The 27,541-nt window shown below is 40.9% G+C and overlaps 1 protein-coding gene across 9 annotated transcripts in view; it reads left to right on the forward strand.

Annotated features, from left to right (window-relative positions):
* synj1.L (synaptojanin 1 L homeolog) overlaps nt 1–27,541 on the forward strand; it is a 75,889-nt gene continuing 48,348 nt past the window's right edge. For all 9 annotated transcript variants that reach the window (XM_041581567.1, XM_041581569.1, XM_041581570.1 and 6 more), the window contains exons 1-2: nt 1–156; nt 13,507–13,660. In XM_041581567.1, coding sequence (XP_041437501.1) covers nt 13,537–13,660 — 124 coding nt within the window. In that variant the 5' untranslated portion in view covers nt 1–156; nt 13,507–13,536. The remainder of the gene's footprint in view (nt 157–13,506; nt 13,661–27,541) is intronic.

Raw genomic sequence — 27,541 nt, forward strand, 5'->3', positions numbered from 1 at the left:
GCCAATCGGTACGCTGAGTGGTTGAAGTGGGTGGAGTTATGTTTAGCAGCTGACGGGAGCGTGCGCTTAATACCTTCCGAGCGCGTTCACGTAGGGACGAGCCCAGTCTGCCGTCGGTAACCGGCTGGTGTCGAGTGCAGCCCAGCGAGTGAACCGGTATGTAAATCCTTTGCTGTACGTCTATATTGCATGTAGTTGCGCCATATTCTATTGCTGTTATTCCTATAGCAGCTGTCAGGTGAGTATCCCTTGTATTGAGCTGCAGGCCCCGGGTATATACCGTGTGAGTGATCTGTGGCCTCAGCTTCGGTGGATCTGCTTTGCTTCTGTGTGTTTGTGTGTGTCACATCCCAATGGCTGACCTTCATTAGTCTCACTGCTAACAATCACAATAATCACTATTAAAGGGCATACTAACCCCAACAAGGCTTTGTTTTGCTCAGTGACAGAAAATGTCATTCTTAAAGGTCATGTAAAGGCAAAAATAAATAATAAAATCCCATTTTTACTTTAATGAAAAAGAAACTTGTCTCCAATATATTTTAATTAAGAATTGTGTACTGTTTTTATAAGAAACCTGACTGTATGCAGTGAAATTCTCCCTTCATTTACTGCTGTGGATAGGAATTGTCAGAAGGTCCCTAACTGCTCTGCAGGGAAACAATCATACTTATAAACAGCAGGGGGAGCCCCCGCCTTACTTCCCAGCCATGCAGAACTCAAGCAGCTTTGTTTGTTTTTCCTGTAGAGCAGTCGGCGACTGTGTAGAGATTTGTATTGGATTTTATTTTCACCTTTACATCTCCTTTACTGTTTACAACTCCAGCTGCAGGGACAAAGATCATGGAGCCAGATTTAAACAGATAAACTGGGATTCTATTTGGAGGATTATTTTGCTGCAGCCACTGGTTCTGCAGAGTTGGAGAAAGTTTGTAATAAACAATACAAAAACTATAAAATCCACATTAGATTACATGACAACACAGGACCCAGTGCAGTGTGTATATTCTGATTATTAATCAGTCTTGCTGTGTCGGCTTCTGGCAGATATTATTTGACTTGTACTATTTTGATAATTTATGATGATCCCTAAGCAACAGCCCAGACCACACTGAGCATGTGCACAGTCTTGGTCTTGCAAAGATGTTTAACAAAGTTACAAGATGGTGACCCCCTATGGCCAACTTTGAAAGCATAAATCATTTGTTTGATTAGGCTTGTGGTGCAGTAAGTTCATGTTTAGTATACAAAATACACCATTTCTAGCCTTATTCTATTTTAGACTTTACTTCCCCTTTAGCATAATGTAATGGTGATTTACGTGTCCATGTATTTGCTGTGGAGAGTTATACTTGGGTATCCCTTTTTGTGCTCTGGTTATGACTCTTGAAACTCAGTAATGTTTCATGTTTGTGTTCGGCCGGTAGGGACCGGGGGTGCTGGAGATGTAGACAAATGCACAGGACATGTTTATAGTAAAATAGACCTATTCAGACTATATGTCACACATGTAATTGTAGCAAGTAGTTCAGGCCATCCATCCCTAATTTGTGTAAATCCCCTTCCGGGGAGTTGGAGTTTTCTGCCCTGCCGGAGGGCCCCTTTGCCTCTGCTATCCCCTTAGTTAACAAGCCTAGTTTTTAAGAACTGACAGTAAGAAATTGGGTAGTCATTCAGCCCTAAGTAATTGGCTATTTTTTTTGTGGGCTGGGGAACCCAGTTGTGATATACAGCAATGTTGGTGTGGGCTGCAAAGTATAAATATTTTGCAGGCGCTTGCACCCCATTTTACATGCAGTCAGATTAATCTTAATAACATGGATTACAGATAGGGTTGCCTCTTGGCCGGTAAAAATGTTGCTTGATGCCAATGTTATTTATAGGGATAAACCATAAAAGAAAGGAAGGCTGGAGTTTTTTCCAGAAAAGGTGGCAACCTTAATTACAGATACGTATGAGACTTTATGGATAATTCACCAAAATGTACTGCGCTCCTTCTCTTGAGCATCTTAAATGGGTGCAAGATCGAGATCCCCACTGAAATAGCACTTTGCTAGTCTACTGTATGTATTTCACAAAGGCCAGTTATCCTGAGACAGGGAGTAAAGACTTGTTTGCTGCCCAAGGTCGTGAACCAAAAACCACTGTTATTTACCTGTTTTTCCATTGTTCATATTTTCCTATTCGACTCCAGGAAGTGGGTAAATCTTGAGACGAGATCACTGCCATTTTTTACTCTTTATTTGCATTTATTTGGACATTATCAAATTTATCATCCCATTTGTTATTCCGACATTCGACTGGTTTGTAAGATAAATTACCCTAGCAACCAGATACTTCAGGGGAGCTGCAGAAAAATCATTAGTCACTTGGGTTCAGAGCAGCGTAACATTGTGCGTGTAGTGGGCTGATTATTTCTCCTATCTCATGTTTGAGGTTCTGATTATTCTATAATGATGATGTTATACAAAGGCTGTGGAGTCCTTGAGCTCAGTGGGGTCCATACAAATCTATTTGAGGGCCACATCCATCCCAAAGGCCTGCTGTTAAGGCCAGTATCAAATTCTTACCCATTTTCTTATACATTTTGTGTCACATTTACATTCATTTGTTTTGGAGTGTTTAGTTCACCTTTATTATTAAAAATATATTTTATTTGCTATCCAGGAGCATTGCCGATTTTACTTATAGTTATCCCAGTCTCATTTCTCTTGCAATCTGTAAGTTTTTGTGTTGGAATCACTTTACCAGGGAATATTAATATAGGTATGGACTATTTTTTATTTATGCTGTCTGCCTTATGAGCACATTTAAAAAGCAACGACAAGAAGTATAGTCAGGCATTTTGTCTAAAGGTGAATATGAATACCAAGATATTCATTGAGAGAAGGCAGAATAAATAACAGAACAGATCTTCACATCCCCCAATAGCCCCAGGGAGCTGCTGCCTGAACAGATCTATCACGTAACAGATTCAATCACATATGCAACTGTCTGACAGCACCACAAAGGAGCAGATACAAGATCTAAGGGTAAGGTCACACTTGGCGATTCAGGGAGATTTAGTCGCCTGGCGACTAATCGCCTCGTCTTTGCGGCGACCAATCTCCCCGAATGCCTTACCTCTGTCTTGCGCCGGCTAAAATGAAAAGTCCCCTGCGGCATGGCACACACGTCGCTTGGTATTCTGAAGTCGCACAAAGTTTCTTCGTGAAACTAAAAAATCTGGACTGCCAAAAAGACATTTTATATATGAAAGTTCCACCATGGAACTGAAACGTCAAGTTCGATAAAAGCCTATCTTTTTTGACACTTTACCCTGTTTAAAATCCTTGGAGTGCTGTCACATTGCAGTCTCTCTCTCTCTCTCTCTCTCTCTTGGAGTGCTGTCACATTGCAGTCTCTCTCTCTCTCTCTCTCTCTCTCTCTCTCTCTCTCTCTCTCTCTCTCTCTCTCTCTCTCTCTCTCTCTCTCTCTCTCTCTCTCTCTCTCTCCCTCTCCCTCTCCCTCTCCCTCTCCCTCTCCCTCTCCCTCCCCTTCCTTGGGTTCTGGCAAATGCCAAAGGGACTGCTGTAAGTTGCTGTAGTCACTATTTATTGAGCTGTTTGGGTCTCTGTGTTCCTGAAATGTCAGAGCTTATTTTGATTCTAAAAAGGAGACTTCACACCCCCTATGGGCGGCGTGTGTCTTCCTTAATCTCAGATGCCTGGGAGTTTGAGGGTTCTGTTCATCATTTTGGCTATTCCCAATACTGCTCTCTTCCCGAACAGAGTTCTCTGATGTTGTTACTGGAACCATTTTCTCAGCTTTGTAGTCAAAGCCACAAGTGCTCCTACCACAACTGGGTCCTCTTTGGCCTTTACATCCACATTCTACACTGATCACCAACACTGTCTTCTGGTCCTTGTCTACCAGCAGAATCAGTTGATTGGACAGTGCTTGTTTGTCAGTCTGGATCTGGAAGTCCAAAAGGATCTTAGCCGTACAATTTTCCATGACCTTCTAAGGCATCTCCCATTTGGACTTGGGAGGGTTTATCCCATACGCTGTTCAGACGTTTCTGTACACAGTGCTAGCTATGTATCAGTGTATTTATGTGACTGTCTGTGAATCCTGTTTAGTGTGGTAGATCCCTGCTGTAAGGATCCAGTGCTAAGTGCCTGTTCTTCTGCTGCTTTGATCGGTTCCTCAGTTTTGTCTTTGGGTCCAGCCCTTTCCAGCCACTGGTAGGATTTCCCTATGCATTGTCTTGTCTTGCCTTGCTATTAGGATTTTCCAGAAAAATATATTGGCCTTTCTATATATCTTTTTTCCCTATTAATAACATTATGATCAACCATAATTTTTACTGGCCAGGCCAGTAAAATACCGGCCAGATGGCAACCCTACTTGCCATGGTCCTTCCTCTGCATGATCTTCCTTCCATGTCTGCTGCTGGCTCAGACAGTCCATTAGCAGCTCATCTATGGGTGTCCGCTTTCTGATGTTCTTCTTCAGGACTGTGGCTCTCATCTTCTTTCTGGCTGACGTACAGAGTGTTGGACTTGTGTTGGAAACCTCCATACATTTTGAGGAGTTTGTAGTCTGCTCATATGACAGTTTCATATTGTGATTTGTTATAATCCTTCAAAGAAATAATTTGGCTTACTCTAAACTCAATGAAAACTGTATGGGTGGAAAGCCTCTGGCTAAAGTAAAATATGTCAAGAATGGTCTTGTAGAGTCCTGGTGAGAAGGTATTTAAGGGATGGGCTTATTGTGATATATGAGACTATATTGCAGTGGTTCTGAATAAGGCAAGCTGGCTTTCTATATAATTTCTTTTGCAGTGGTGGTGTGGCCCAGCATGAAGACCAGCTATAGTGACTTTTAAGCAGAATGCCCTTTGAAATAATTTATTTTTAATAATATTGTTATCCATTATTTGTATGAGCAGAAAATATACATCATTCCATTTGATACCTGCCCTAGTGGAGCTTACAGTCATAGGTCCCTATCACTTAGGGGGTTATTTACTAAAATCCAAATTTATCTCCTATTTTATTAAAAAAAAAACAAAAACACACAACCAAACTCCCATTCTCAATTTGACCTTATTTATTAATAAAAATAACCCAAATTAACCGGATTGTGGAAAAACTCAATTGTCAAAAATCAAGTGTAAACCTGATGCAATAATTTTTTATTCCCAGAATCTTCTGCCTGGCCGAAATGAATCCAAATCCTAATTTGCATATGCAAATTAAGGGCGGGGTGGGAAATTGTGTGGCTTTTTGTCAAAAAACAAGGAAGTAAAAAATGTTTTCACCTTCCCACCCCTAATTTGCATATGCAAATTATGATTCGGTTCGGTATTCGGCTGAATCTTTCGTGAAGGATTTGGGGGGTTCGGCCAAATCCAAAACAGTGGATTAGCTGCATCCCTAATTTATACAGGACCTCAACAGGTCTGAGATGGTAGATTTTCAGATTTGGGCTTTTTGCAAATCTTGGAGGGGGGGGGGAAATTTCCATGAAAAATGTGAGTTTTTGCCCCAAAAAGGGCTACCAGATAAAATCGATGTTTAGTAAATAACCCCTTTACACAGTATAGTCCATTTTATCAAAAGTGATTAAACTGGAGTGGCTGGAGGAGATCCAATCAGGCACAGGGGGAACATCCAAACTCCTTTAATATAGTGTCCTGGCTGGAATTGAACCTAGAACCCCATTGCTAAACACTATGCTGTATAACTACAATCAGTTAGTGTAAAATAAGGGGTGCACATATATTTGCTGCCCTAGATATTTGAAGCTATTGCTGATACATCCATTTCCATGACTGTGGAATCTTGTAACATTTGTCCATAACCAGGAGTTCCCAGGCTTCTGATTTCAGATAGGGGATGACCACCAAATAATTTTTTTGTGTCTATAATAAAAGAAAATGCAATTATAAGCAACTTTCTAATATGCATTTAGCATTTTCATTGTCTTAAAGGGGTGGTTCACCTTTACGTTAACTTTTAGTATGTTGTAGAATGATTAATTCTAAGCAGCTTTTCAAGTGGTCTTCATTTTTTCTTTATAGTTTTTTAATTATTTGCCTTCTTCTGCTTTCAAATGGGGTTCACTGACCCCATCTAAAAACAATTGCTCTGCAAGGCTACTGATTTATAGTTATTGCTACTTTTTATTGCTCCTCTATTCATATCGCAGTCTCTGAATGAATGGTTGCTAGGGTAATTTGCACCATAGCAACCAAATTGCAAACTGGAGAGCTGGCGAACAAAAATCTTAATAACTCAAGAACCACAAATAATAAAAGATGAAAAACAATTGCAAAAGGTCTCTGAATATCTCTCTCTAAATCATCTTAAAAGTTAATTTGGCGTTGAACAACCCCTTTGAAAGTCTGTATAAATCTAATTGCAATTGAAAGCAGTATCTCTCTCTGTTTTGTGTTCTCCCACCCGTGGTGATTCTGACTATTGAAGCAATGTGGCATGGAAACATCTATAATGTAAATGCAGCGTATGCTAGAACTCTTCCAGCTGTGCATGTCCTATTGGAGTTGTATGTTCTTCTGTAGTTAGTCTGTCTAATGCCTTCAGATTCCCTGGTGGATCCAAAGATCCAGAAATGGAGACCAGATCTCTTCGTTGTGACTTGGTCGTTTCACTTTAGTTATAACATATACAGAATATTAGGGGGCGTGGCTTGCGGGCGCATGTGACCGCACGTATCTTAGCTCAGCTCCAGTCCCGGTGCCGATAAACTGAAGCTTCTTGCGACCCTACGGAACCCAAACGAGCACTACTCACACACAACGATCCCTGCAGTCATGCCGAAAAAAAAAAGACAAGCAGCAACCCCTGCGACTCACCGCTTTTTACGGCTCTCAGCCTAAGACGCCGACCCAAGACGACAGCCAAGATTGCGCACAGTCCTCCTCCTGCAGATCCTCTCCGGGGCGTACCGCACCTGAAATGGAACGGCAACAAGCTAAGTACTCTGACACCACACAGAGTATTACTGAGGCGCATTTAAAAGTGATGCTTGCGCAGTTAAGAGAGGACATTTGTACAGATACAAAGCAGGCAGTGCAGGACATTAAAACTGAGCTCCAAACTATAGCTGCCCTAACTGACCTAATTGAGACTAAAATGGAGGAGTTGGTTGGGGCGCACAACACCATGGCTGACACAGTTGAAACCCAAGAGGCAGTAATCACTATGTTGCAAAATAAATTGGCCTGATATGGAGGACCGTTCAAGAAGGAACAACGTTAGGTTGAGGGGTGTATCTGAAGATATTCTGCAGCCACAACTCTGCCAGTATGCGCAGGATCTTATCCTTACACTACTTCCAGAAACCCCTGTAGACTACCTCCTAATTGATAGAATACACAGGATCCCCAAGCCCAGAAATGCGCCAAGCGGGGCACCCAGAGACACCATACTTCGGATTCATTTCTTCCACATTAAGGAAGATCTGATGCGCTACGCAAGACAGCATAAAATGCTTCCACAACCGTATGAGAAAATACAAGTTTTTGCTGACTTTTCTGCAGCTACTATGGCGAAGCGCAGAGAACTAGCCGGAATCACCCAAGCTTTGCGCCAACACGACATACCATATAAATGGGGATACCCAACTAAGCTCTTGGTTCATTGGCAAAACTCCACAAAAATTATCCTAAATGTGGCAGAGGGGAAGCAAGCTCTAGCGAAGTGGAACGTGCCACTTACAGTACCGCTGAAACCACAGCAACAACAACTTGGACGGATCCATGTGGATACTGAGACAGCAAAGGAGGCTGATGTGGCTATTACCTGACTACCCACAACCTACTCGAATCAAATTTGAACCCAAGTCCCTGGGTCGCCTAATTGTTCCCTTTGTTTCTATGATCCAGGCACCGGAACTGGAAACCAAAATTGAGTTTCCACAACTACCGTACTAAACACCCCCTACCACCCTACTCTACCACTGCAAGACTGTCTGCCCATCTTTGGGCATGCATGCATTGAGAGATTGGCCACTGGTGCTGGCTATACTGTATATAAGTTGTAAGTTTTCTGTTTACCTTTCCATGCTCTTTTTTTGCCTTTTCTTACCCTTCCCTACCCCTCCCTGGGAGACTGGCATGTACTGTACTGTGGTTTTTGTTCTGCTATCCTGGGATCAGCTAAATCGTACACAAACTAGCATTCGTATTAGCCATAATGGTACTTAAATGTATGAGTATTAATGCGAGGGGATTAAACACCCCACGCAAGCGCCTACTAGCCCTAGCGGAATGCAAACGGATGCAGGCAGATATCATCTGGGTCCAGGAAACACATTTTCGGCTGAAGGACCAAATGTCTATTGCAAATAAACATTACCAAATGATAGCGGCAGCGCCCTCCCTAACAAAAAAGAGAGGTGTGGCAATCATAGCTAGAAGGTCCCTGGACATTTCAAGTGTACAACATTTAGCTGATCCCAATGGCAGGTATTTGATAGTTGTATGCATTATCAACCAACAGCATTATACGTTGATGAACCTTTACTCCCCTAATACCAATCAAAACCTGTTTCTGAGGCAGGCTTTTGACCAACTGCAAAACTGTAAACAGGGCATTGTCATCATTGGTGGGGACTTCAATAATGTTCTAGACCCGGATAAGGATAGATTACCACGAGTAGATGCGCTCCCCACTCAATACCGCAAGGCGGTCCTCAGGAAATCGCAAACCTTTTCCAAATTATTAGCACAATACAACCTGTATGATGTATGGAGAGTGCATAACCCCAACATGTTAGATTTCTCATACTACTCCCCTCACAATAAAACGTATACTAGGATTGACCTTTTTTTGACCCACCCCCAAACGCTGAACGTAATCTCGAAATGTTTGATTAAGGACACAACGTGGACGGACCACTCACTAGTTGCATTCACTCTACAAGAACGATATCAATTTACTACTCGCCCCCCGTGGCGGCTTAATAATTCTTTGCTGAACAACAAAAATATCCACAATCATATAGAAAACAATTTAACTGAATATTTCTCCCAAAACGATTGCACGGACACAGCTGACCTAACACTTTGGTGCGCCCATAAGGCAGTGCTACGAGGACATCTAATCAGTTTAGCCACCCACAAATCAAAAGTTGTGAAAGCTAAGCAGGACCAGTTACTTAAACGAATAAATGACTTAGAGCAGGAAAAAAGAATGTCCCCCTTTCCTGAGACTATAGACCTCTTAAATAAACTCAAAGAGGAGGTGAACTTACTCATCCTTAGTAAATGCCAAAACCAATTAATAAAACTTAAAAGTATTCAATACGTTATGGGTAATAGGGCGACCGCCATTCTTAAAAGGCAACTTATCAACCAACAGACACAACACAGAATAGCAAAGATACAGACGTCCACTCAAGAAACCAAAATAAATCCTACTGATATAGCAGATGCGTTTGCTCAATTCTATAGTGATCTGTATAATCTGAAAGACGACTCCTCTATAGCAGAACCCCTAGAGGCTGATATTAAGTCTTTCCTACTATCATTACACCTACCTTGCCTTCAAGCCTCTGATATTTCAACTCTATCGGGACCCCTTAGATTGGATGAAGTCCTACAAGAGATAAAAAATTTACCACAAAATAAAGCTCCGGGCCCAGATGGCTTTACTAACAGGTACTATAAGTCCTTTGCTACAACACTCGCCCCATACCTTACTAGGGCCCTGAATGCTGCAGCCAATGCAGGACAGTTTCCCCAAGAAATGCTACAGTCGTATATTTCCACTATACCTAAACCAGGCAAAGACAGCACCAAATGTGCGAACTATCGCCCTATATCACTACTGAATAGTGACCTTAAGATTTACGCATCCATACTAGCAAAACGCCTGCAGACGGCTTTGCCTCATTTGATAAATACAGATCAGACGGGCTTCGTTAAGGGTCGTCAGTTGCATGATAACACTAGACGGCTTATTAATATGATCCACCGAATACATGAGCAAAAGATTCCCTCCATATTAATGGCATTAGACGCTGAAAAGGCGTTCGACCGCGTGAATTGGAACTACTTGAAGCTAGTATTAGAAGGTTTTGATGTTCCTAGTTTATTCTCCAAAGCTATCATGGCCCTTTACTCTGGCCCAACAGCTCAGGTGAATGTTAATGGTTTCTTATCTCAAGCCTTCCCCCTGACAAACGGTACTAGACAGGGATGCCCGCTGTCGCCTCTCATCTATATTTTAAGTATTGAACCACTGGCCCAAGCCATAAGGAACTCTCAAAACATCCAGGGGGTAAAGATAGGCCCTCAAGACCATAAGGTCCTATTATTTGCGGATGATATTGCATTATTGTTAACTAACCCCGATATTGCATTGCAGGAATTGTTTGACTTGATTGGTCATTTTGGCAAGTTGACTTATTATAAACTCAATGTTGTTAAGACCCAAGCATTGCCCATACTTATGCCTGGGCTGGACATCGACAAACTGAAGCATCGATACGACTTAGATTGGTGTTCCAATGCGATTCACTACTTGGGTGTGGAAATATCGGCTGACCCAGCGCAGCTTTACAAGCATAACTTCGCTTCCACGCTGAAAGACACTCTGATGACCCTCAATACATGGAAGACGACCTATGTCTCTTGGTTGGGACGGTTGAACGCAATTAAAATGCTAATAGTACCCAAGTTTCTGTACAAATTTAGGGTTTTGCCCATCCCAATGTACAATGCATTTTTTCAACAATTACAGAGACTGTTAATGTCCTTTGTTTGGAACCATCGGAAGCCGAGGATCCCACGTTCAGTGATGTATACCAGCAAAAGAAAAGCAGGATTAGCCTGCCCGAATCTGCAGGCCTATTATAGGGCCACTATTTTAGACCAATTGGCTGACTGGCACTTACCTCAAGGGTCAAAAAAGTGGGTGGACATGGAACACTGGCTCTATAAATCTCTCTTTGGCCATACTGGCCTGTCCCACATTTGGACCTTTGGAAAGCACCATTACTCAAATTTGGAACACTTGCCTCTACCACTTAAAGCCACGTTGACGACTTGGTATACGGTTAAGGCTAACCGGCACCTAAGCAACCCACTTTCGATGCTGGCGCCCATATCCATTTTCCGCGAGGTGATACTGGATCTGTACTTACAGTCGTGGCTACACCATGGCATCACAAAGATTGGGGACCTCTATGACCACAATGGATTAAAACTCTTTTCCAACCTGACAACGCAATATGGACTACCGGACGCCCAACTGTATACATTTCTTCGGTTACAGCACTACTTAAGAGCAAACAAATGGCTGAGTGCACATCAACCTACCAGTTTCGAACTTAAGTGTTGGAATACCATGAGGACCAAGAAAGGTACCTCTACCATTTATAACATACTGGTGCAATCCATCACAGGCCAACCACTGTCGGCCAAAGAAGCATGGGAAAGGGACTTGAACATATCAATAGATACGGAGAGGTGGGAATATCTGTTCAGACAAACATCCAAATTCTCTAGGGCGCTCAACCACCATGAACTAACCGCTAAAATAATGTACCGTTGGTACATGACCCCGGAGAAAATACATAAGGCCTTCCCCTGGGTACCAAATAACTGCTGGAGATGCCTAACTGGAGTTGGAACCCTGCTACACGTGTGGTGGGATTGTCCTATAGCTCAAACATACTGGACCACAGTCAACTGCCTTATTACAGAAACCACGGGAATATCCCATATACTATCACCAGAAATGGTCTTATTGGGTCACTTTACGCAGAGAATGGACAAAAACGAAAAAAGGGCAACCATTCAACTACTACTAGCCAGCAGAAGTTTATTAGCAAAACACTGGAAGAAGCCCACACTCCCAACAGCTAAAGAAATAAAACAAGAATTGGAACGCATACAGCTATATGAAAGAACTGTCATGTGGACCATTTGATTAGGCGAGCAACAGCTTGCTCTCACGACACAGTGAGCACTTGCTCATCCTATTCATGCAGATGCCTCGTAGGCCAGTACTCCATCCCTCCTCCCTCCTTCTCTTCCCTACTCATCTTCTTTTTCCTTTCTTCCTTTTCAATTTCTGTGACAGAAATGTGGTTATAAATACCAAAAACTGTTAATAAAAAAAAAAAACATATACAGAATATTAAAGGGGTGGTTCACATTTACGTTCAATTTATAACATACTAAAAGTTGTCATTTGTAAGCAACATTGCAATTGGTCTTCATTGTTTATTCTTTATAGTTTTTTAATTATTTGCCTTTTTCTTCTGACTCTTTCCAGCTTTCAAACGAGGATTACTGACCCCATATAAAAAAACAAATGCTCTGTAAGGTTACACATTTATTGTTATTGCTACTTTTTATTACTCATCTTTCTATTTAGGCCTCTCCTATTCATATTCCAGTCTCTTATTCAAATCAATGCATGGTTGCTAGTAGTGTTGTGCGGGGTGAGAATTTCTCGACCCTAAACCCGTCCCCTCCCAAACCGCACCCGGCCTGGGCCCGCTGCTGCCCTCTATTTATAGACCTGCGCCCGACCCACCCCTCAGTGACGCCACAAAAGGGGTGAGGCAGAGGCGGACTAAAGTCTATAAATTCCGGCGCCGGAAGCTGGAACTGCTAGGACCCGCCCGCGACCTGAAGATTTTGTGCAGGAGTCGGTCCGAACCTACACAACCCTCGGGTTCCATGGGTTTCGGGCCAGCCCGCACATCACTAGTTGCTAAGGTAATTTGGACTCTAGCAACCATATTGCTGAAATTGCAAACTGGAGAGCTGTTGAATTAAAAGCTAAATAACTCAAAAAACCCAAAAAATTAAAACCAATTGCAAATTGTCTCAGAATATCTCTACATCATCCTAAAAGGTGAACAACCCCTTTAATTCAATTCAGTTGGTTTCAGATTGTTCCCGAGAAATAAAGACTTTTTTCAATTACTTTCCATTATTTCTTTTTTACGGTTTTTCCAAAATCTAAGTTGAATGTTTGTGTCTCTGGTGTTTGAGTCTGACAGCTCAGTTATTCAGGGGCAGATTCTGAACCGTTACAATTTTACAACATTTAGTTGATCCATTTCTCAGCAGCATCTCTGGAGTATTCGTAACTATTGTATCAATTCTAACAGCTGCCTGTAATGAAACTCAGGGATTCTGCACAGACAAAGTTAAGAAATGTATCAATTAAGAACAGTTTACAGGGTCAGCGACCCCGCTCCCAGAGCTGCTTCAGAAGGAAAGAAATGACACTTTACTCTTCAATATTAGAATACGGGTGACGCATAGAAAGTCATTGGAAAAAGTCGTTATTTTTGGTGATCTATCTGAAAACAACTAGTTGTTTCAAGGTGAACAACCCCTTTAACATTTTCCAGGCACTTCGATCAGGTATTTTTTAATCATTCTAATTTAATCTTTTTTTTTTTTATACAGTAAGTAATATTGTGCAATACGTTGCCCTAGTGCTTTACTAAAAACCTTCTCTCTTGCAGGGCAGATCATCCAACCCGTGCACAATCATCATGGCTTTCAGTAAAGGATATCGGATCTTTCACAAACTGGATCCACCCCCGTTCAGTGTCATTGTGGAGGCAAGAAACCGAGAGGAGTGTCTCATGTTTGAGTCTGGAGCAGTTGCAGTTCTGTGTAAGTTTTTGCTTCTTGTCAGAGCCCAGTTGTATCACTGCCCACATGATCTTTGGCTTCACGATTACAGAATGAAATTAGATTTATCCACATCAAAATAATAACGTGCACAGTGTGCTTAATCTCAGGGTAAGGTATATTGTATGTACAAATATGGGATCCGTTATTTGGAAACCCGTTATCCAAAATGCTCCAAATTACGGAATTTCTCCCATAGACTCCATTTTATCCAAATATTCAACATTTTTGAAAAATTATTTCCTTTTTCTCTGTAATAATAAAACAGTAGCTTGTACTTGATCCCAACTAAGATATAATTTAATCCTTATTGGAAGCAACACCAGCCTTTTGGCTTTATTTAATGTTTACATGATTTTCTAGTAGATTTAAGATATGAAGATCCAAATTACGGAAAAATCTGTAATTCAGAAAAAACCCCAGGTCCCAAGCATTCTGGATATCTTATTTTGACTCAAGTACAGGCTTCTGTTTTATTATTACAGAGAAAAGGGAAATCATTTTTCAAAATTTGTGTTATATGGATAAAATTTAATCTATGGGAGTCAGCTTTTCCCTAATTTGGAGCTTTTAGGATAACGGGTTTCCAGATAACGGGTTTCCAGATAACTGATCCCATACCTGTACTGTTATAAGGTTATAGGACCCATAACACCAGCAAATTTAAATTATTTACTTGTATTTAAATATAATGCAAAATGATAAATTTTAACTTCCGCAACGTAATACAGGTATTGGACCTGTTATCCAGAATGCTTAGGACCTGTTGTTTTCTGGATAACAGATCTGTCCGTAATTTGGATCTTTATACATTTAGTCTACTAAAATATCATGTTAACATTAAATAAACCCAATAGGCTGGTTCTGCTTCCAATAAGGATTAATTATATCTTAGTTGGGATCAAGTACAAGCTGTTTGCTTGTGGAACCACAGGTTGGGCATAACTGGTAGAAAACCTAAAAAAATATGTAACAATAAAATAATTGTAATTTGCAGTTTTCTGGTCCAGCATTCTCATTGAGGCAAAGAGTAATTTTTCTTTTTGCCTGAAACTAACCTTCTGACAGTCTGGTACAGGCTCCAAAGCTTATACACAACATACAAACCACAATGTCTATTCATTGTTATTGCAGGGCTCAGCGAAATCTGGGTATTTGTGTTGAAAAATAGTATATATGGCTTTATTTAATTATTCCACTGCAATTGCTTGAAATTGCCATGTATTAATGGTACTCGTGTCAACATGCACTTCTTACCCCTCCGAGTAGTTGCACTCAGTGCCATTACCTGCCTCCTGTTCTTAATTAAATGCTGCTGTGTCTTTTTATAAAGCTTTTAATGATAACAATACAGAGGGGGAACAGTTCCCTTGAATAGAAGAAAAAGGAAGAGAGGAGAGAGGCTGACTGTGGTGGGGCAGATATCAAGATTAAAGTGGTGGTTCACCTTTAAGTTAACTTTTAATATGTTAAAGAATTGCAACTTTTCAGTTGGTCTTCATTATTTATTTTTAATACCTTTTAAATTATTTGCCTTTTTCTTCTTGATTTAAATTTTTTATTATAGGTGGTTTTTGAGTTACTTAGCTTTTTAGTAGGGATGCACCGAATCCACTTTTTTGGATTCGGCCGAACCCTTTGCGAAAGATTTGGCCGAATACCGAACCGAATCCGAACCCTAATTTGCATATGCAAACTAGGGGTGGGAATGGGAAACATTTTTTACTTCCTTGTTTTGTGACAAAAAGTCATGTGATTTCCCTCCCCACCCTTAATTTACATATGCAAATTAGGGTTCAGTTGGCCAGGCAGAAGGATTCGGCCGAATCCGAATCCTGCTGAAAAAGGCCGAATCCCGAACTGAATCCTGGATTCAGTGCATCCTTACTTTTTAGTCAGCCGCTCTCCAGTTTGAATTCAACAATCTGGTTGCCAGGGTCCAAATTAATCTAACAACCATGCACTGATTTGAATAAGAGACTTGAATATGAATAGGAGAGGCCTGAATAGAAAGATGAGTAATAAAAAAATAAAAAAGTAAAATTCACACATTAGAATTTTAATCCCCCTATGTAAATTCGAATGTAAGATTATCACACCTCAACCTCAGTCCTAATTGCAATATTCGCCGCCTAAAACCTGGCAAGTTCATGTACATTAGCCATTCTATAACAAACGAAAAGTTAACTTTAAGGTGAACCACCCATTTAAATCCAAGAGTAATTGCTTCCATTGACTCCTTGATAATGTTTCTCATTCCTTAAATCATTTCTTTATAAACAGTCATTCCTTAGGAAGCACTCTCTAACGATGGATGTATATAAAATTGTACATTAAATAAACTGAAATAATAAAAAAGCAGAAACCATTTCCTTTCAAGGACTATTGAGTGGCCTCACACAGGCAATGGGAATGCACATAGGTTACATATTTAGTCCAATTAATCTCTCCAGTTATAAACTGCTTTCTTAATATGCTGCTCGAACGGGAATCTGCCTTTATGTAACATTTAGCAGAATATCGGCTATATTTTAGACTTGTGCATTTATTATTTAAACTGAAAATGTGTATTTGCCTGTATCAGTAATATTTATTCGAACAGGTATAAACTACTGTAGCAACTTATACTGAAAAGGCAAGTCGAGAAAAACTCAACATCGCTACTCCTCCAGGTTTTATATTCTCTGCAGTCCAGGCTCTGAATCCGAAACAGTGGATTAAAGAGTGTAAAACCTGGAGGAGTAGCGATGTTGAGTTTCTCATTTACAAATGACTTTAAAACCATTCAAAATGTTAACTAATATAGCTGGAATTAGAATTAAGGATTTTCTTCAAAAAGATAAAGTATTTATTACATCAACGTTTCGGCCCTCGCATGGGGCCTTTATCAAGATCTTGATAAAGGCCCCATGCGAGGGCCGAAATGTTGATGTAATAAATACTTTATCTTTTTGAAGAAAATCCTGGTGTGCTTCAGCTTTTTCTGCCTTTGGATATTTGATTTCTGGATTGCACCCAGGTATGTAACTTTTGAAGTGTGTGCTAAAGCCTTTCACAGTGTATGTATATATGTGTGTGTGTATATACACACACACACATTATGCCGGGTGCTAACCAAATCAAATGTAGCCGTCCATGAAAGCACTCACAGCAATCGCCATCAAGCATGTATCAAGTGCTTCAGGATAACAACAGGAAGTGTGGTACATCATTAAATAGCCCCCTCAACCAATCAGGGTAAATCCCTGATTAAAATATCACACATGAATAATCCATATAGGAGTAATTCACTAAAAATTGAATATAATGATTTCACACCCATTGAGTGACCATTATTCATTTAAATATAGTAAGTGTCCATCTATGCGGCCTGTGGTGCCCGCAAAATATTAAAACTTTAAGTGAAAAAAAGCTAAAAAACTAGTGTAAGAGTTAAAAAGCAGTGTAAAGGTGGCCATACATGGAAAGATCCGCTCGTTTGGCGATGTCGCCAAACGAGCGGATCTCCCTCCGATATGCCCACCTTGAGGTGGGCAATATCGGGCAGATCCAATCGTGGGCCCTAGGGCCCAACGATCGGATCCTAGCATTCGGCAAACAGGCGGTCGGATCGCGGGACCGCATCAACGAACAGATGCGGCCGCGATCCGACGGGATTTTTAAACCCATCCGATCGAGATCTGGCCGACTTTTGGCCAGATCTCGATCGGGGAAGCCCGTCGGGGGCCCCCATACACGGGCCAATAAGCTGCCGACACAGTCTGTCGGCAGCTTTTATCGGCCCGTGTATGGCCACCTTTAGGGTTAAAAAGCACCTTTGTAGCAATAGTATGTCATTTAAATATATACAATATTACCATCAAGGATCCCTACAAAATGTTGCAATTAAATGCAAACAAAATCACCATCTCAACTACCTGGAACATATAGCAATTTGGTACATACAGGGGCAAATTTACCTAGGGTCGAATATCGAGGGTTAATTAACCCTCGATATTCGACTGCCGAATTGAAATCCTTCGACTTCGAATATCGAAGTCGAAGGATTTAGCGATATTCCTACGATCGATATTCGACTGCCGAATTGAAATCCTTCGACTTCGAATATCGAAGTCGAAGGATTTAGCGATATTCCTACGATTGAAGGAATAACCGTTCGATCAAACGATTAAATCCTGCGAATCAATTCGAAGGATTTTAATCCATGAATCGAAGGATATTCCTTTGATCAGAAAATTGTTAGGAAGCCTATGGGGACCTTCCCCATAGGCTAACATTGGCCTCAGTAGGTTTTAGGTGGCGAACTAGGGGTCGAAGAATTTTTTTAAAGAGACAGTACTTCGACTGTCGAATAGTCGAACGATTTTTACTTCGAATCGTTCGATTCGAAGTCGTAGTAGTAGCCGAAGGTCGAAGTAGCCATTTAGATGTTCGAAGTAGCCATATTCGACCATTCGAAATTCGAAGTATTTTTTCTTCTGTTCCTTCACTCGAGCTAATTAAATGCCTAAAAGCACTATGGAAGGAAATCTGAATGTGTGGGCAGTAGCAAGATCACATCTATATCACTCAAGCGAATAACACGAGATCCACCCCATATAATATCTAGTGCTCAATTCATCTAGCATCTATTAGAATCTAATGAATGGCCAATCAATTTTAAAGTTAACATCAATTAGGGTAGAAACTTCACTAGAGCACCAACTCATAAGTAACTAGCCAGGGAATACATCTCATTGAGCCCTGTAGGGGCCACTGTGTCAAGGGTCCGCATCTACTTCGCTTCACGCTAGAATAAAAGTTTAGAGCTGCCACCGCCTCTCTGCGCGCGCGGGGGGGGGAGAGAATATGATCGATTAGAATTGCTCGTAGAGTAGGCAGGGGATGCTTGCATCCTAAGAAGTGTCTAGCCAGCGGAGTGTCAGCTTTGCCAGTAGCCAAAGCCGCACGTATAAGGGCTCTTACAGACGAGCGTTTTTACCTGCGCTCCCCTGCGTTCCGTTTTTCTGCGTTCAGCCGCAGGGGAGCGCAGCAATAGACTCATTACATTTTTTCCAATGGGGCTGTACTCACACAGGCGCGTGTAGGCGCCGAACGCAGGAAAAATGCAGCATGTTGCGTCTCAACCTGCATTTCGGCGCCTACACGCGCCTGTGTGAGTACAGCCCCATTGGAAAAAATGTAATGCGTCTATTGCTGCGCTCCCCTGCAGCTGAACGCAGAAAAACGGAACGCAGGGGAGCGCAGGTAAAAAAACGCTCGTCTGTAAGAGCCCTAACAGAGCCATGATTGTTCATACGCATACGAATATATATCCATGATCATGTACATAAGTGTTTGAAATATAGAATTCTTTCCAATGGGTTCGAGAAACTAGACATAAGCGCAATTTTAAGGGATGTTGCTTTCTATGGATATTCTACAAGTGCTATTTGTTGTTTAAAGGAGTACTCCACCCATTCCATAGCGAAAAAATATCATTCTAAGCAGCTTTCCAGTACATTCATTAGAGGGGTGATTCACCTTTAAATGAACTTTTAGTATAACATAGAGGGTGATATTCTGAGACAATTTGCAATTGGTTTTAATTAGTTTTAAATATTTATGGTTTTTGAGTTATTTAGCTACTTATTCAGTAGTTCTCCATTTTGCAATTTCACCAATTTGGTTGCTAGGATAAAAATTAGCCTAGCATTTGAATAAAAGACTAGAATGTAAACAGGAGATGGTCTCATTTGGAAGATGAGTAATAAAAAGTAGCAATAACAATAAATGTGTAGCCTTACAAAGCAATTTTTTTTAGATGAGGTCAGTGACTCCCACTTGAAAGCTAGAGAGAGTCGAAAGAAGAAGGTAATTAATTAAAAAACAATAAAAAAAAAACCATGAAGACCAATTGCAAAGTTGCTTCGATTTGACCATTCTGTAACATGCCAAAAGTTAAAGGTGAACCACCCCTTTAAAGGAACAGTTCAGTGTACAAATAAAAACTGGTTAAATAGACTGTGCAAAATAAAAACATGTTTCTAATATAGTTAGTTAGCGAAAAATGTAATGTATAAAGGCTGGAGTGACTGGATGTGGAACAGAACACTACTTCCTGATTTTCGGCTCTCTAACTCTGTTAGTCAGCGACTTTAAGGGTGGCCACACCCCTTTTGTGACATCATCGACATGCTGGGTCAGCACTGGTCTATAAATGGAGGGCGGAATGTGGGTCCAGGTCGAGAAACTCAACATCGCTACTCCTCCAGGTTTTACACTCTTTAATCCACTGTTTCGGATTCAGAGCCTGGACTGCAGAGAATGTTTTCAATAGCAATTACATTTACAAATGACTTTAAAACCATTCAAAATGTTAACTAATATAAACTTGAATTAGAATTATTCAGTAGAACCCCCACTTTTAACTTCTCAAGGGACCATGCAAAACAAACATAAAATACGGGGTAAAAACAAAAGGATCTGACTACCGAGGGACTGTGAATAATTCGCAAATCTTTTGGGGAAAATATAAATTCTGGGGAATGAAAAATCTGGGTTCTACTGTACAGGTATAGGATCTGGTATCCGGGAACCCATTATCCAGAAAGCGCCGAATTACAGAATGGACATTTCCCATCGACTCCATTTTATCCAAATAATACAAATTTTTGAAAGTGATATAATGAATCTTTACTGGAAGCAAAACCTGCCTATTGGGTTTATTTCATGTTTACATGATTTTCTAGTGGATTTAAGGAATGAAGATCCAAATTACAGAAGGATCCATTATCTGTAAAACCGCAGGTCCTGAGCATTCTGGATAACAGGTGCCATACCTGTATTCTCTTTCACTGAGTGGGTAGGGGGCATTATGCTATTCTGCCTGGTGAGTATTTGAATACAGGCACCTGAAGCAGACAAACTCATTTTCTCTCGAGTTTAACCTATAATTTATCTAATGTGCAAACTTTTCAGTAGACCAGTGCATCCAGTTGAACTACAGAGGATGCTGTAAGTATGTGGCATGTTATGGTCCTGTATGAGGTCAAGTGTTTTTATAAATGATTAGGCATGCGCCGAATCCACTATTTGGGATTCGGCTGAATGCTGAACCAAATCCGAACCCATATGCAAATCAATGAGGTGGAGGGAAAAAGAGAGCCCAGTGCACAGCTAAACATTTTTTTTTACTTCCTTGTTTTGTGACAAAAAAAAGCACATGATTTTTCGGATTCAGTTATGCCAGGCACAAGGATGTGGCCGAATCCGAATCCTGCTTAAAGGAGAAGGAAAGCTACAAAGAGACAAATCCTGGTTGAATACCAAACCGAATCCTGGATTCTAAAGCCTAAAAATGAATGTGGCTAAAAATGCCATATTTTATATACTGAACTTATTGCACCAGCCTAAACTTCCAGCTTGTCAATAGCAGCAATGATCCAGGACTTCAAACTTGTCACAGGGGGTCACCATCTTGGAAAGTGTCTGTGACACTCACATGCTCAGTGGGCTCTGAGCAGCTGTTGAGAAGCTAAGCTTAGGGCTCGTCACTAATTATCCAGCAGAAAATGAGCTTCCCCTGTAATATAAGCTGATGCTACAGGGCTGATTATTAAATTCTGATGCTAATTGCACTGGTTTCTGTGCTGCCATGTAGTAATTATCTGTATTAATTACTAATCAGCCTTATATTGTGACATTTCTATTCTATGTGTACTGTATATTGTGAGTGGGTCCCTAAGCTCAGTAAGTGACTGCAGCACAGAGCATGTGCAGTGAATCAGCAGAAAAGAAGATGGGGAGCTACTGGGGCATCTTTGGAGACACAGATCTTTACTGCTAAAGGGCTGTGGATGCCTTGGACTGGTACAGAAACCCAAAACATAATGAACAACATTTCTAGCTACTTCTTTAGTTAAGCTTTACTTCTCCTTTAAATGATGCCCTGCATCCACTGAGTGTCAGTTTTTAAGCTCTTAAGAGTCTGGCCAATTTAAACCCTCAACCTGATGTAACATGTGCATAATATTGCATAATATGAACATATATACAAATGTGTAAAAGCAACAATGGATAAATAATAGTGGGGGAGGCCAGCCGAGGGAATTAAGCTCTTTGGTTCACTCTCAAACAAGTCCTTAGATTTAAGATGTACAAGTCAAGAGAAAGCCACGTTATAACTCACCACTATAGCCATCATTGTTCTGTATAAGAAGAGTAGTAGAAACCATTCCAAGCAGTTGCTAGTTCCCTCACAATATTACGGTGTCACACTACAAATAAACCCTAATAAATATTACAGATCCAAAAATATCTAAAATATGTACACTATCTACCTGTTTGATTCATATAGCTCATTAAATCAATATAAAGAAATGCAAATGATATATAGAGTGAGGGGTATCAAAAATGGTTCATAATTAAATCTGAAGTGGAACATATGATGATAAATAGAACAAAACCACTTTTAGATAGATATGGAATATGATGATTAAAAGTTGTTTTAGAAATAGCCTATAAAAAGGGTTGTTCGTCTTCTAAGAATTTTTTTTCCAGTTCAATTGTTTTCAGATAGTTCACCAGAAATAAATACTTTTTTTTTTTTTAATCACTTTCTATTTGTGACCATATTGAAGGTTAAAGTTTGATTTTTCACCTTATGTCTTTCTAAAGCAGCACCGGTATGGGGGAGGGGGTCACCAACTCTGTAACGGTTCTGAATTGATACATTAGTTGATACATTTCTTATCTTTGGCCCTTCTGAGTAGAGGTTGCGCAGGTCCATTTTTTTTTTTTTAACCTGTACCTGCAACCTGCAATCCGCAACCCGGACCCGCAAACCACAATCTTACCGCTTACCCGACCCGCAAGTACCTTATCCGCAACCCGGACCCGTGACCCACTGTCCATCAAGAAGCAGTAAGTGCTGTCATTGTAAACCAGAAGTGACATCATTGGAAGTAGGCGTGATCAGAAAAAAGGAGTAAAAATCGCTATTGAGAAGACCCGAGGCCCAACCCGCAGAACCGCCGACCCATGTCTACACCCGGAACTTCTACCTGCAACCCGCAGGGTACCGCAGGTTTTTGCTGCAGGACTAGACTTCTGAGTAGAATCCCTGAGTTTTGTTAGGCAGCCTTAAGGGCAGAGACACATGGTCAGATTCCTGGAGATAAGTCGCCCGGCGACAAATCTCCTCTTCTTCGAGGCGACTAATCTCCCCGCTGGCTAGACAATTGCAGCGTGTGTCTCTGCCCTTAGAATTGATACAATAGTTGCTACTATTCCACAATTGCAATATTTCTTGGTACTGAGAAATATCGATGTGTGGGCCGGCCTGATACCCACTGGTTGGTTGGGTTTGGGCCAACCTCAGCACACCCTTTGTGGGTTTGGGATGAGCTCTTCTTCCTTCTCCCTGCCCGTGACCTTACACTGCCGACTTCCTGCATTCTTTTTATATATATATATATATATATATATATATATATATATATGTGTGTATATATATATGTATATGTGGGTCGAGTTTTTCTACTGTATCAAATTGTAACGTAACTGAACCTGGATCACTGAGTTGCCAGACTGAAACACCAGCGACAAGAACTTTAAACATAGACTTTGGAAAAACTGTAAAAAATAAATGATGGAAAGCAACTGGAAAAAGTATGTATTTCTGGAGAACAATCTGAACTGGAAAAAAAAGTGTTTGGAAGGTGAACAACCCCTTTAAAATGTTAAGTAAAAATTGCATGATTAGGTCGGTGTCCATTGTAGCATGCCTGGATGATATATGCGCTAGAGCAGGGATCCCCAACCTTTTAAACCTGTGAGCAACATTTAGAAGTAAAAGGAGTTGGGGAGCAACACTAGCATGAAAAATGTTCTTGGGGTGCCAAATAAGGGCCGTGATTGGCCATTTGGTAGCCTCTATGTGGATTTTCAACCTACATTGAGGCTCTGTTTGGCAGTACGCCTGGTTTTTATACAACCAAAACTTGCCTGGAATTCAAAAATAAGCTCCTGCTTTGAGGCCACTGGGAGCAACATCCAAGGGGTTGAAGAGCAACATGTTACTCACGAGCTACTGGTTGGGGATCACTACGCTAGAGGAATGTATAATCCTGCTCACAGTGGCAAGTAGAATGCAGTTGATATGTATCGTGGGTGTCACTACACGTTGCCTCAGCAATAAATACAGATGTTACTTTGTTTGGGGGAGAGGGTGCCTTTCCATATCTTGTAAGCACATAGCCTTGGCAGCTGCCCAGCTGATTTTCTTACAGCCTTCATTGTTCTAAATGAGCTCAGCTACTGCTGCTAGTTACATATGGAGCCTGAACATTACCTAGCAGTCAAAATACTGTTGCTCTGCGAGGCTATAATTCCGGATTTAGATTCAAAATAGGCTCTGGCATTCCAAGTACACAGAAGTCCAAACAGCCCAATAAACAGGGTCTGCCTAAAAACAAAATTATGATCCACTAGTGCCATCAGAGGCAGTAGATCTCACACCATCCCCACATCCAGCATGGACAGGGCCAAGGAGGGTTGAATTTGCTATTGCAGATAGTACATTTGCACCCTTTGTACTAAAAGAGCCAGGTTTCTACCCTGGTAAAGTGCCACCATAGTTTCTGAACTCTGAGCAATGTTGCATTGCTTGTGAAGTGATCAGAATTGCAGATAGGGAGGACAAGCCAAGTGCATTTCTGCGTCACTGCATTGTATGCTCTGTGATAAAACTTCCCTTCAGCTTTATAGCGACCTGTGTGTCCCTAGTGTCAGGACCACAAAACATGATGTAAAATGAGGGAAAACAGCTCTAGAAGCTCTCTCTATTTGTTTAGGATAGCAGCTGCCATATTAGCTTGGTGTGACATCACTTCCTGCCTGAGTCTCTCCCTGCTCACTCATAGCACTGGGCTCAGCTTACAGGAGGGAGGAGGGTGGAAAACAGAGGGTGAGGCGCAAACTGAGCATGCCCTAGCCCTGGAGGATTAATCTGAAAACAGGAAGTCTGATACAGAAGCCCATGAGTACACAATAGAAGGAAAGAAATGTGGTGTTTCTTTTGACAGAGGACTCAGAGCAGCATTGCTTTGAGGGTTTACTGTTATATTTATATAGACCTTTCTGATAAAGCTTACTTAATTTTAGCCTTTCCTTCTCCTTTCAACATGACCAATAGGTAACTTTTAATATACTTTCATATTTTAAAAAGTAGTTTTTTAGTGTCAGTATCACTTTAAAGGAGAAGGAAACCCCCTGGGTGCAAAACCCCTCCTCCCCCCTGGCCTACCTGTCCCCCTGGGCAAATGCCCCTAACTTGTTACTCACCCCACTGCGCAGGTCCTGTCCACGGAGTTCACAGTCGCCATCTTCTCCCACGCGCGTCGTCTTCCTGCTTTGACCGACGTCTTCTGGCGCATGCGCAGTAGGAACAGTTACCGGTACGGATCTACTGCGCATGCGCCGAATGTCACAAAGTTTTCCGATTTCACTTTGTGACATTCGGCGCATGCGCAGTAGATTCGTACCGGTAACTGTTCCTACTGCACATGCTCAGTTAACAGGAACAAGGTGAAGCAGAGCACACTCTAATAACTTCCCAGAGACGCCTGGTGCACAGGGTAGAGGTACGGCAACCCCCAATATACAGTAGAATGAGAAAAACTCTGGCACTCGAGGCAAGTGAAATGCAGGGTTTCCCCTTGCTTTTATTTCTTGTGCAGACGTGCAACGTGCAAAGGGGGTCACCCCGAAACGTTGCACGTCTGCACAAGAAATAAAAGCAAGGGGAAACCCTGCATTTCACTTGCCTCGAGTGCCAGAGTTTTTCTCATCCTACTGCGCATGCGCCAGAAGACGCCGGTCAAAGCAGGAAAAAGACGCGCAATTTTTTTTAAGGGTGTTACAAAAAGTAAATTTGTAATACCGGCCCCGGCCTTGGTAGGTGTTTTACCGGCTAGGCCAGTAAAATACCGGCCGGGTGGTAACCCTATATGCAGAGAGAACTTTGCAACTGGGGGCCCGGGGGATGATGTGGGTGGCCCCTGAGGCTGCAGGCCCGACGCTGCCCCAGTATATGCCTATATCAGGGTGTGGGTGTGATATGAGATGGTTTGTATGGTGTGGGGAAGGAAGGGAAAACACTCATTTCGTCAAATTGTGTATGCAGAAGAGATGACAATAAATTGGACTTGACTGAGAAACTTGTCACTTACCTCAATGTCTCCAGGGAAAACAATTGCTTCTCTCCGAGTCACATTTGGCTCCTTTCATTAATTATACGTGAGTCTTATGGCTGCTGGGTGCACAGTGAGTCCCGTATCTGTTTAAAGTGTCAGTCTGCTTGTATCAGCTGTAAGTGAAATGCTGATAGCTTCTGCTTCACTTACACAGACACAGAGACCACACTCAGTCTCCGACACCAAATCAAACTACTCTGGTTTTCTTACACTTGTTCTGACTATTGTGGCTAGATCGTGTATCTTTCTGTGCAACTGGCTTTTTAGGGCATGATTTTATTTTTCATATTCTTTTTGTAATTCACAAGCGCAGTCCTATTATCATTTATGAGCCTGTTGCCTTTTGAGAGACTAGGCAGAACCTCTTGGCTGCTATAGCCTGTAGCAACATGGCCGATTCCTGTGTGCGTTGTTTGTAATGGAATAAAGAGGAGTACATTCCTATAATAAATAAGATTTTTGCTGAGGCTGCTGCATTACATAACGTTACAGACAGTGCCGTTTTATGATCTGTTTTTATTTCTCACTGGATTCTCTCCTCCTCCCACACAGACTGTGTTCTTGGCTGTTACCATTGTTTGCTGCTAATATGTTATAACTGTCTGACTTCAAGCACTCAGTCATTCTTCTGCCACAATACTTAAAGGAATAGTAAAACCTAAAAATTTTAAAGTAAAGAAATAAAAATAAAACTATAATGTACTGTTGCCCTGCACAAGCTGCTGTGTAGCCATGGGGAGATATATATATATATATATATATATATATATATATATATATATATATATATATATATATATATATATATATATATATATATATATATATATATATATATATATATATATAATGTATGTATGTATGTATGTATATATATATATATATATATATATATATATATATATATATATATATATATATATATATATATATATATATATAGTTATAGTATTATCCATAAGTACGCAGAAGCTCTGCTGGATTTGTCCACCTTTAAATTCTTTTAGTATGCTATAGAGATTGAAATTCTGAGACATTTTGCAATCGGTTTTTAAGATTTGGTATTTAGCTTTTTTACTCTCCAGTTTCAAATTACAGCAATCTGGTTGCTAGGGTCCAAATCAACCTAGCATCCATGCATTAATTTGAATGAGAGACTGGAATAAGAGTAGGAGAGGCCTGAATAGAAAGATGAGTAATACAAAGTAGCAATAACCATAATTTTGTACGATTATAGAACATTTGTATTTTAGATGGGTTCAGTTACCCCCATTGGAAAGCTGGAGCAAGTCAGAAGAAGAAGGCAAATAATTAAAAAAACGGTATCAAAGAAATAATGAAGACCAATTGAAAAGTTGCTAAGAATTGGCCATTCAATAACATACTAAAAGGTGAACCACCCCTTTAGCACAGAGTTGTCCTGCTCACCCTCCGCACTATTCACAGGTACTGAATGAAAATCCTGCCCACCACTCTGGAAGAATCGGCTGTAATTGCTTAAAGGTAGATAGACTGGATTTATATTACCAGAAATAAACAAAGCTAACTGCAGCTGTGGATGCTGTGCCTGTACAAGAAGATATTCTAAGCTCTTATAATGCATTGTCATTCACAGTAAGAAAAATTT

This window comes from Xenopus laevis, chromosome 2L (genome assembly GCF_017654675.1).
Source record: "Xenopus laevis strain J_2021 chromosome 2L, Xenopus_laevis_v10.1, whole genome shotgun sequence".
NCBI classification, from domain to species: Eukaryota; Metazoa; Chordata; class Amphibia; order Anura; family Pipidae; genus Xenopus; species Xenopus laevis.